Source organism: Periophthalmus magnuspinnatus, chromosome 4 (assembly GCF_009829125.3).
Source record: "Periophthalmus magnuspinnatus isolate fPerMag1 chromosome 4, fPerMag1.2.pri, whole genome shotgun sequence".
Classification (NCBI taxonomy): Eukaryota; Metazoa; Chordata; class Actinopteri; order Gobiiformes; family Gobiidae; genus Periophthalmus; species Periophthalmus magnuspinnatus.
Window position 1 is genome coordinate 10901434 of NC_047129.1, and position 12276 is coordinate 10913709.

Genomic DNA, 12276 nt, shown 5'->3' on the forward strand with positions numbered 1-12276 from the left:
ACTTGAAAATAGGAGAAAAATCCTACTGCATGTGAAGTAAGAAAAAACATACTTCTTCTATTGGCAAATCTTATTTTAAGAAAGTTGAAATATACTAAAATCAAGATAATTACAACTTGATTAAGCACTTATTGACTTGATTACCTTATTTATCTTATTATTTTATTTTTTGCAGTGATAGTAGTGTTTGTACTTAAGTACAGATTACGAGTACTTCTCCCACTGCTATTATTCCAGTGTGTTCAGCTCCTGGTCCTCTCTCCTACTGGGGTCCCTGTGTGGCTATATGTAACATCAGTAAAGCTGTCAGGCTCAGGCCAAAGTAAACAGGCAAGCGCTGGTTCAGGGGTGTTCAGGGGACGATGTGTTTTTCCTCAGGACCCAGGGACCCTCTGAGACTCTGGGCTGAGGCCAGAGAGGGGCTGAGGGAGGGAGAAGATGATCCTATTAGACACACACACTGACCACTGTTTATCCATAAGTCAAACTTTGTATAGGGCTACATTTTCTGTAATGTTTGATCATTAGTAACCTAATTCAAAATACCTGGTATAATTAAGGTGACTATTTAATATTTGTAGTATCAATGAAATTAGATTTTTTTTTTTCATATTTGTAGAATGATTGATTTCAGACCACTGTCATGTGTTTCAGAATGAATAAAAATTAGCACTAACATACTGCCATAGCAATAAACAGTTGAAAACACAATTTTCTATCTTTTGAATAGTCATAAGTCTTTAAAATGTCACCTATAAACCCATGACTAGACAGGCGTATTATTGACACAACAGAAATAGCAGGCTTTTCTGCAGCAACTGGCCACACTAAAACCTCGGTATAGGTTTGGACTGTTGTGCAATAATGATTAGGTTTTATATCAGATGCCCTTCCTGACAAACCATCATAAGTGTATTGAACCTCTACAAGTAGAGTAAAGTGTTGTTTGTTCCCTCGGGCCCTATGACAAAGTTATGCTGGAAGAAGTAATATTAGCCAAAGCACAGATTTATGTTCCCACAGAGCTACTGGGTCTTACCAAACTAAATCATAACCTGTGTCCTTGTTTATATAAAGTATTCATTATGGAATAAACTCATAAATAAGATTTTATTTCCAAATACCTCTCATTGTGCAGTGACATTTTAAAGGTAGAGTGTGAGTGAGGTTTTGGCTGCATACACACTGGAGTTGGATTCTGAAATGGAAAGCTGTGCAGGACTACAGTAAAGGAGAGCGTCATATGCAGTAGTACGTGAGGAGAGGATAGAATTAAATACTATACAGAGAAGTGATACAATTCACCCAGGTCTGACCTCCCAGCCCCAGTGAGCTGCTCCCTAAGAGGCAGGCAGACGACTGGTGCAAGGAGAGAACCAGCATCCACAAGCTGCAAATCAAACACACCAGGACTGGAATGATGGGAGAATGCTAGAGAGATAAAAACAACATGGAAAACACAGAACAGAAAGATTTAGGCCAGAGTGAAGAAGGGAAAAAATACTAAACGAAAACAAGCCAAGAAAAGCATGTAGAATTGAATTAGGACTGTGAGAGCCACCAACTGACTATGAGGCAGGGCAGGCAGGGGTGAGAGAAGGAGGAGGTGGACCATTACTTACTGCATATCAACCGTTACATCCCTGAAAGTACTGCAGAGGAAACCACAGCAGATTTAGCGTAAAAAGAGAGGTTAAGACCAGACGTTATTTACAAAAAACTGTTTGTTGTGGCTTTTCCAAGAGCAGTTAGTGATGCTGAGAGATAACAAAATTAAGGGAAATGTGGATTAATTTAGGAGGCTCTGGCCTGGCTACTGTCCACAATCATGAGAGTTTGAAATAAGCATACAATGTTGGGGGATAATTCATAAGGATTTAAATGAATGAAGAGGCAGATATGTATAGATCTTTAATCAGCAGCATTCAGAAGCCCTTACCACTGTTTCAAAAAAGACAATGTCAAAAAGTCTCGAAGAAAATATCATGGGAGTTTATTTGTTTTTTCTTTAAAATGCTCCACTCCAATTCTTTTTGTTGGTGCCATCACATCACAAGTGTTATGATGGCAAACAATGTACCTTATTTCATTTAGCAGCATTATATTATCATCAGGTTGAATACTGTATAAACACTACAGCTGTTTTACCAGATAAACAAGCAATAATAAACTCAGTTCAGTAAACCTATTTACCAATTGTGCTTTCACCATTCTTATTCCATTACCTGAACAAAATCATCATAAAAAAAAATAAAAAATTGTTTAACAACAACAAGAAAAAACTAAAAAGTCACAACTGTATTTTCACATTTGCTGACGATGCAAGGAGAAATGTATGTAAACAACACAATTTTATTTGTAAGTGAAACACTGACTGTGTGTAAAACTCCTCAAACAGCTATCGTAAAAGATTGGGATAAAAGTTAACTAAGGATGAGTGTAAATTAGGTCGACATACTTGATGTTAAGGTTTCATTTTTAAAAGTTGCCCTCTGTGATTATCTTTAACTTAACACATCTTTATGAACTTTTCCTCTCTCTCCTTCGTTTTAACTTGTCCATTTCCTGTTTCCCAGCAGCCCATGCTCTTCCTGTTGCTGGTCCCCATCAATCGCATTCTGCCACAATGGCCCATGACAGCTCAGCGACAGGCTCGTGACAGGTTTGCCCCCCGGACGGCCAGTGAGTCTGTACAATAAGAGAAGACAAACACACAGAAAATACACTGGGACTAAACTGTGTGTGGCCCATTCACTCCATACACAGCACCTTTCTCTAACACAGCACCCATTCAACCTGCACATCAAACTTCATAAAACACACAATTTTTCACTCTGGTATAACATGCATATTGTGACTGTGGTATTCAAATGTACTAAATAAATATAAACAGGGCAAGAAAGTCATGAAAAGTATTTTCTACTTACTTTTATACAGTAACTAAAGAGCAAATGGCAAAAAAAATATTAAAAGAGTAAATTGTAATCTACTTGGCATCACTTTTGATATTTTCTGATATCATAAGACAGTACAGCATCTCAAAAGATTCACTTCATACTTCATTTGACATGCATTATGTTTAAACCCAATGCTGACATTATTTTTGTCTTTGGGCGATAGAAATAAATCAAGCATTTGCAATCAAAGGATATCCTGAAGTGCAGAGCTTCACACCATGGTCAGCTAAGTAATTTGTTATAGCAGTTATGGCACCTATGAAAGGAACACTGCTGTAAAATTTTATAAGGCAGAGTTTTCACCTTTGTTGCAACCCAGTTCACATGCAAAGTAGTACTGAATACATTTAATTTTAGAAGGCGTTTTCCAAGTTATCCATGTGATTTTGTGAATAACTTATGTAGGATAAAACAATATAACATCCATACATTTATACTTTTTAGAAGTAATTTTAGTTCAATTGTGATAATAAAGTGTGATAATCTTTTCAGTTGAAAAAACATGACCATAACAAACCAATCTGACCACAGACTTTATTAACAGACTCTACTGTTTATCCTAATTATATGTTTTCAGTTGACAATCTGATGAAAACTGGTGCTGGAAGAAGTGAATCACTTTTTTCTTCCATGTGGATTCATTTTTATACTTTTACCCAAAACCTGTGAAGAGTCACATCATTGCCCTATGCCTGAATTTGATGTCAAATATGTTGGAATAAATTGTGAGATGTGTACAATTATGTCTGGGTGGCACTTTGTAAAATGGCATGTGCTTACCAGTGTGTCAAACTGTGCGTTGGCTCTGTACTGCACACTCCTCTCTTGATCTACTTACATGTGCAATATCCAACTGCCACTTAACCTCACTTTCCCTACTCAGCCATCTGCCTGGTCCTTCAATCCAGCCTTAGCCAAATGACTCAACTACTTATGAACAACATTAACCTTACCCCTTCCAAACACACACCCACACACACTCACACACCCACCCCCACACACACACCCACACACACACACCCACACACTAGACCACAACGGAGGGAACAATCTTGGGTAGCTTCACCCATCTTTGTATCCTTGTGTTGGTGCCTATGTGCGTTGTGTCTTGGAGAGGAGCAACTTTTTCCTTTTTAATGGGATGGCTTTAGTTATAGGCTTTTGATCTTTGGTCTAATCATCTTGCATACAAGACAAACACAATGTTGGGTACATGAGAACAAGACCAATTGAGACAAATAAATGTATATAGGCTGTGCATTTTTTGTGTGTGTGTGTGTGTGTGTATATATATATATATATATATATATATATATATATATATATATATATATATATATATATATATATATATATATATATATATATATATATATATATATGCAATATTTTATTTACTTTTAAAACAGTGAGTAACTGTTGTCGCACACCTGTGCAGCTATACAAAAATAATAATAATACAGTTAGCCTTAGAATTCTCAATGACCATCGTATTATCTTGATTATTGCTTTCTTCAGCTGAATAATGTAACTTAACCTATACAGGCTGCAGATTGGTGGCAAATTGAATTAAAAATGTAATTATTCTCCAGGAGGACAATGATCGTGTGGCACCAGATCCCAGTTATAAGCTGATGGATCTGAAAAAGAAAAAATGAACATCTGAAAAACAAACGTTCAGAACGGCAGCTCAGTCTTGTGACATGTATAGCTACAAGGTAAGAACCATATTATACCAAGGTAATTTGGGGCAATTTACCTGACTTCACCCTGCACGCTGTTGCTGGCAAAACTCTACAGTGTTTGATAAAAATTAAAGCTCTGAATTTGAGGAAACGTCACAAACATATGTGACATGCTGCTTTTTGATGACAGTGTAATACAGCAGCTCAGTATGGTGCTATATACTGATGTGCCTCCTGTGTACTATTACAGCTTACATTTTATACTGAAGCATGCTCCTAGAGAGATTAGGGATGGTGCTCTAGGATATCTCCACCCATATCTCAACTAGAACATCACCAAGCTCTTGGGCAATTTTTGATTATTGAACTTATGTCTGGAAGCAATCAGTGTAGTAATTTCTCCATTCACTGGAGACAGCACATAACTTGCATATGTTCTTGTCGTGTGGCAGGTGAGGCTGGGCATTGTTCTGCACCACAGACAGGACCCCACTCAACCTATGCTTTTCCTGCCTGTGCCATGTCTTCAATTACAGGTATCTTCTCAACTTGATACAGGCCTCACCCAAATGCCAAACTGTTGAGAGGGAAGAAAGAAGTGCTTCTTTAAAGATGAAGTACCCAACTTTTTTTTTCATAAATCAGTAACTTATTCTTTCCTCTAAAAAGTGAATTGCAAAATTTGTGACAAAATTCAGCTATCTTCATCTAATTATAAAACATTTTATTTATTGCAAACATCAGCTATGAGCCATGAAAGTCACTATGTGATTTTTGGAGTGAAAGCTGATTGGCTGTTCAAGGGTGGGTCACCCTGTTTCATTCTTCTGTCTGAAAAGGCTGTTCTAAAGCTGTGCTAATGGCCAAATATTTCTTGCATATGAACACCAGTGATGTGACAAGATGTTTGTGAGACCTAGGGAATAGATAGATTCAAATATTTGCTTAATTTTTAAAGGTTTGACATGCAAACATTTTGGTGCAATGGCAAATACAAAAAATCCATTTGTGAAAATTTAAAATATAAATTAATAGGCTAGCCTTTTATACACTTAAAATATCCCAACAATATTGGCTTAATTTGACGTTTTTCTCAGATACTCATGGCCTACTCCTTCCTCCTGTAGGCCTACACTTCAATGCGCATGTCGAAACATCGCAGCATTGCCACTGTCCCTATGCGTCACCGCTGGCGGTGCAGCCAGAGGAGAGTGTTACGTGCTGAAGGATCCTGAGAAGGGAGGGGGGAGTTGAGGCAGAGAAGGGGAGATGGTAAAGATAGAACTGGACGGCGTGGACACAATGTCTAATGGCAGATCCAGCTGAAAAAACAAAAATACCCAAGGAACACTAAAACTTGAGGGGTGAAAAATATGCGGCTCTGGCGAGAGGTCAGATTCCCCACCGTATCTAATTCAATTTTACAAACTGTAAGAAAACACGCTGCTGCTCCTCCGGCCCTGGGGACTTGCACTGCAAAAAACTCATCCTACTATTTTGCGCATATCTACATTGTACCTGGACTTTTGTATGGACTTTTTAGGCTTGACGTTTAGTCACACATTTTATCAAACGCTATATTTTGAATCTGTAGTGTTGGTGAGTCTGTCCCATAGCACACATGGCTTTACAGATATGTTGTCGGTGGTCCACTTAGGCCTGTTAAACGCATTAGCCAGCATTTTGTTGGATCGGGGGAGTCCCATAGAAAGCGCTCGCGTCTCTAAATAAACATTAGTCTTAAAAAGTTTGCCCCCTCGACCCCAGCGAGATCACATTTCAGTATGGATAGTAAACTTAACTTTTATCGTAAGGGGGTCCGTGCATTCTGAAAATACACAGTAAGCCCAACTGCTGAAAATATAGGCCAATATTGGGCATTCATGTTGTTTACACATGAGGCTGTGGCAGAGGCCTAGGCTGTATCACGACTATCAGAGCTGGAGTTCATTTTACTCGTGCACGGCCTAAACAGCCAAGTTACTACAGTGTACATAGAAGGCGATGTTGCTCATGAATTAAACTGGAGAGCGGCCTATAGTTTCCACTTATCATATCAGTGAAAGGTCCAGGTTCTCAATACAATAAACCTGGGCATTTTTATGTCTGAACAAAGGCGGTTAATACAGCATCATCCACATGTGACTGGGGAAAGTGGCATTAATGCAGCTGCGCCTCTCAGTCATTTAGCGCAGGGAAAGTGCTCCACACGAAACCTAATTTTGTCACCTGAAGGCAAGTCATCATCTTTAAATTTCGGCCTGTATGAATTAACTGCTCGAATTGGTTATAATTTAAAATAATACTTAACAAAGACGCAAGGACAACCGATCATGCGCTGAATGGATTACGCGCATTTGGGTCTGCCCTTGGTAAACCCAATGTATCTGGATTTTTTTTTTTTTTTTTTTTTTTTTTTTTTTTTGCCGACATGCTTCATAAAATATTGTAAATGTTGACCTCCCACTAACATTTGCTAGTCCTGCCAAACACTAGTGACTACAGTTAAAGGCTGTCCTATTTGCCCATTAGATTTTGCCAATTAAAAAACAATGTCTCGGGTTGTAGCCTATTTAAGCCGTAACTTGAAAGCATTAGACACCACACCAGGCCTATCATTTCCCCTTTGTCCCTGTTTTAAGACTTTATAGCAAGCTCACAGGCTGTGCGCTGCAGCAGGTGGCTCAAAGCAGTGCGCGCGCCTCACGGTGGGCCACACATCTTCCAAAGTTAATATTGTGCTTTGAGAGAAGATGGGGAGTTCACTGTCTAGGCTTTATTTGCTCATTCTAAATTAATTAAGTAAGGAATTCTTGTGACGAGCAAAAACACAGCGAGAGCGAAGGTTTGTAGAAAGTCACTGCTTTTATAAAATGACACAAGCTTGTTGGAAGTCTTAAAATCAATATAAATGTGTTGCAAAGTAGGCTAATAGATAAATAGCCTAAACCGTGGCAATTTAGAGAAAAAAACAACAAACCAAAAACATAATTAGTATGCCTGATGGACACTGTAATTATTATAAGCCTAAAGTAATTATATATATACATACATATATATATATATATATATATATATATATATATATATATATATATATATATATATATATATATATATATATATATATATATATATATATATATATATATATATATATATATATATATATATATATAAAAATTATAGGAAAATACATAATTCATTTCAACTCTACACTGACATAGCCCTATTTTTTATAAACTATAGCCTAGTGTTATATGTCATGGACTCTAAAGCGCGTAGCATATGGAAGCGCTTTGAAAAAAGAGCTGCTTTTAAAAAATATAAATGTGCTTTTGCGTCTGTTGGGTCATTTGGCTGTCACTTCTCATCGCCCACACACTTGTTCCTCTTCAAGTCGATGCGTTGTCATAAAGTACAATGACAGTGTTCCTGTTGTTAAATAAGAACGCGTCTTTTGCGCTCAAAGTTGTGGGTGGTCTTCAAGTGACAGCAGCGCATAGAGCACGGTCTATAACGTGTCAGTGCAATCAGCATCAGCTATTTGGATATCAAATTAAAGGATTAGGCTGTGTCTGTGCGTGTGTATGTATGTGTGTGTGTGTGTGTGGGTGTGTGTGTGTGGGGGGGGGGGGGTGCGTGTGTGTGCGCACGCACGCACGCCGTTTGTGCACGCCGTTTGTGGTGTAAAGACGAGCTGTCTATTCCCTTAAGTTTGTAATTTTAAAGCCATGGCGGTGCGTAAAACCATGCCAAATTCCCAACGTGCGCCGAAGCAGAGCATGCGTACAATTATAATGCCTTTTATTAGTTTACGTTCCTGTAGTCGCTTAAATGGGTGTCTAACCACCTCTGCAAACGCTCCATGTGGATTTTAATGGAGTGATGCTGTGCGTAATAACTCCCAGTGCCGAATAAACTTCAATAGTCTGTTAAGGTTTTTTTAGCCTCGTTCTCCCCGCAAATTACACAGTTTGTGGGATATCAATTAACACTGCTGAGAAGAAAATTATTCTTATTATATTTATCAACGGCACGGGGAGAAATGCGTTTGGACAATGGAGCTGCTGGTTTTGGTTTCAAAGAGTGCGTCTGAGCCCGCCCACCCTCCTTCCCTTATAATCATCTGTCAAAACATCCACAAACAAGTTGAACCGTTTGCGCAGAGATCTGGTAAATAAAAAAAAAGCTTTTACGCGGCCTTCTGTTAAGAAACATGTGGTCCAACAACTCTGAAAAAGACCAATAGGCCCTGTTTTCTGTAGCCGGGCGAGTCCCGCTGCTTCTCTTTCTTAGACAGGACAGATGACATGAAAGCACAGGCCCAAAACACGGGCCTTTTGATAAGATTGCTTTTCAGACTTACAAATGTGTGTGGCAGAGCTTACACAGACCGCTTACTGCGTCCACATTCACTGCAGTGGACCAGGGGTCTGAACTGACAACATCAACAAACGAGCAGAAAGCCGCATTATGGCGGATTAGGAACTCGATGAAAAATGCTGCTACAAATTAGCAACGAAAGCCCCCAAAGACCGCGGCTAGATCCTTGTGCACTTTCAATTACGGACCTCCGAGGCCTCGCTTGTACCCCATTCATCTGGGCCCTTTGTAACTTACTAGAAAACGGTTCTTTACAAGAGCCATACAAGAGAGAAAACTTGCCCAGTGTTGCGTGATATTCATAGCTGTTTTACACACCACCCAGGTCTGGGTGAAATACAGGCTTTTATTTAACAAGGTTCGTATCAATTTGTCATTTAGAAAATAGAGTTCCAAAAATAAACCTTTTGTTGTAAATAATTTCTAAGCATGTTTTGGTTCAACAAACATTTATTACTTTGTCATTACAACAAAAGGACCTCTAAACATTTAGATGTCTCTGTCTATGGCAGCACATGACTTTCACAGATTAACTCGTGAATAGAAACAAACAACAATTCAGTTGAGAAAAAGAGAGGTACGACGTCTTTCAACAAAACAAACTTAAGCACTCCAAAACCTGTCTATAATAACATGGCGTGATGTCACAAACCTATTTGGACACAGGCAGATTATAGTGAGATATTTTGTTGCGCGGATCCCTTTGATTTCCTTATGTGCTTTTCAATAATAAACCTGAGTTTACCGTCTCTTTATGTCAACAATAACAGTGCCATTTTCTCAAAATGCACATGAAGGAAACAATATAAATCACCACATATTATTCTGGTGTCTGTTAAAAAGCACCCCCCTTTAGGATGCCAACTTTAAATAATAGGATATTTATATCCATTAAGACAAATGCCAAAGACCAAAAGCAAGAAGACATTAACGTCCTCTTCTTTCCTGTTTCTATTATACACATATTTACAATTATAAATAATCTCCTCTCCAATTACTGAAACTATAGGAGAAGAAAAAAGTCTTCAGAGTGCTTGTCCTACCTTCACGCGATGCAACTTGCTCAGGTCTATTAAAAGTTTTTTTATTTTTTTATTTTGTTTTTAAAAAGGGCAAGTGTTGACGTTGGGGCTTTTGCTAGTAAATGTCTGAGTCTGTGTTCCTGGTGAAACACTGTCCTGCGTTAGATTCAAATGTCCAGAGGCTGAGGCCAGAGTTGGTGTCAACATGGCCAAGATGTGCGCCTGTCCGCCCGGCTGCGCACTGTACGCGGAGCCGCTGGAATTAGTCGCGCCGATGATATTGTCTATTGAGAAGGAAGGCCGGCTCGGTGGGCTGCTGTCCGTTTTAAGAGGAGGCAAAGATGGACTTAACTGGGGATAGAATGGTTTTGCGCTTAAAAGAGACGGTAGAGGATGCGGTGCTGGGAATAGAGAAGCTGAGGGCAAGGTGCATGGTGAAGTTCCTGGGAAAGGGAACGAAGCGCTTGTGTGGTGCGAGTGATAAGGGTTGTGATGGAAGTTTTGAAGCTGGAGTCCGTAGTTGTATCCATAGGGGCCGTATCCAAAACCAGGCAGATACCCACCCGCGTCTCTGAGGATCTCATTGCTTTGGTGCCTCTTGAATCGTTTTCTTCTGCGCAAGAAGCTCCCATTGTCGAACATATCAGCCGAGTCTGGGTCAAGGGTCCAGTAGTTGCCTTTTCCTGGGTTTCCAGGTTCCCTCGGGATCTTTACGAAACAGTCGTTCAGGGAGAGGTTGTGACGGATGGAGTTCTGCCACGCAGGAAACTTCTCCCTGTAGTATGGAAACCTGTTGCTTATGAACTCGCAAATCTCGCTCAGAGTTAGCCTCTTCTTGGGACTTTGCAGGATGGCCATAGTGATGAGCGCTATGTAGGAGTACGGCGGCTTCACCAGTGCGTTCTTTCGGAGTTTGGTGTCGCCTACACCAGAGCCCGCACCCGAGCTGGAGCCCATCTGATCCGGGGGACACTCCGAGCCGCTATGTCCGGGGGAAGGAACGCCATCCGTCGCGTTGTGTGAGTAGTTATCGTCCGAGTCATTGTCCAAGTTGAAATCGTGATGGAGGTATTTCCCGTCCTTCCCGGATAAATCGCCCCCGACCACATCGATGTCCACATCCTCGGACAAAGCAGAGCTGTCGGACATATCCGTTCCTAAAGTCATCCTTTGCAGCGATCCTCTGGCCCAGACTTCCTCCTGCTCTGCTCAGGGACGAGCTGCAACTGAGACTGGACCTCCCCCTTTGCGTCTTTAGACCACCTTCAGCTGGACTCACACATGGCACAGGCGGAATGAATGAAAATGGCTTTTTCTTACTTGCGTTTCGACTGAAGCTCCGAGTTGTAAAATTTTTTGCCGTTGTGGGTCTGGATTTTTGGTGCAGCTTGAGTCTCCACTGCGCTCAGCAAGATGCCTTCTCCTGTCTCTGTCCTGGAGTCTTCTAACGCACGTGATTGGGCGAGTATCTAGTCGCACTGTCACACTGTCCACTTTAGCCCATCAAAGGTATTTATAGGAGCAAACAGGTCACGTGGTCCCAGAGTTTCTATCATCAGAAACAATTTCATTTTCAGTAATGATAAAATTTAATTTTAAAATCATTTCTTTTTACGTGTGGCTTTAATGAATCCTGTATTTTAAAAGTATTCAAACAACAACAACAACAACAACAACAACAACAGTAAATGTAGACTTATAATATAATAAATACAATTAAAAATTGAATAATTATTGATATAATTGGATTTTATATGTATAAGTAGCAATTAGCCCATTTTGTATCAAACAAACAAAACTAAAGAATAAGCTTATAGCATAGCATAAGAAGTTTAACATTTTTGAACTTAGTAAGAATTATAAAATCCTTCTTTGACCTCACTAGGATCTGCGGCCTGTAACTGAGAACGCTGTCGGCCTATAGATGAGCTAAGATAAATAGCCCAGTTCAATCCAGTACAACATTTTAATTAAGAAGTGCATACAGGTAAAGGTATATAAAATACGTAGTTATTTAAAATACCCTTTTTTCTCTGTGCCCGTTAAAACCTTACCTGACCCTCGAGTCCAGACCAAAAGGCACGGAGCTTTACGCGCAGGTAGTGCCACAGCCAAGGCACAGTGCTGCTGTAATATTTAACATAGGCCTGTTAGAGACTATCCAGAAATGCACCAGATATTTTTGATTTTCAATATTTTATTTTTTCCCATTTATTAATCCGTATA

General features: G+C 39.6%; 1 protein-coding gene across 1 annotated transcript; it reads right to left on the reverse strand.

Moving 5' to 3' along the window:
* Window positions 1–9459: 9459 nt before the first annotated feature.
* foxd2 (forkhead box D2) lies at window positions 9460–11518 on the reverse strand. The gene has a single exon (XM_033964963.2). It carries the CDS (start codon window positions 11215–11217, stop codon window positions 10132–10134), a length of 1086 nt encoding a protein of 361 aa, XP_033820854.1. The 5' UTR covers window positions 11218–11518; the 3' UTR covers window positions 9460–10131.
* Between the last annotated feature and the right edge of the window lie 758 nt (window positions 11519–12276).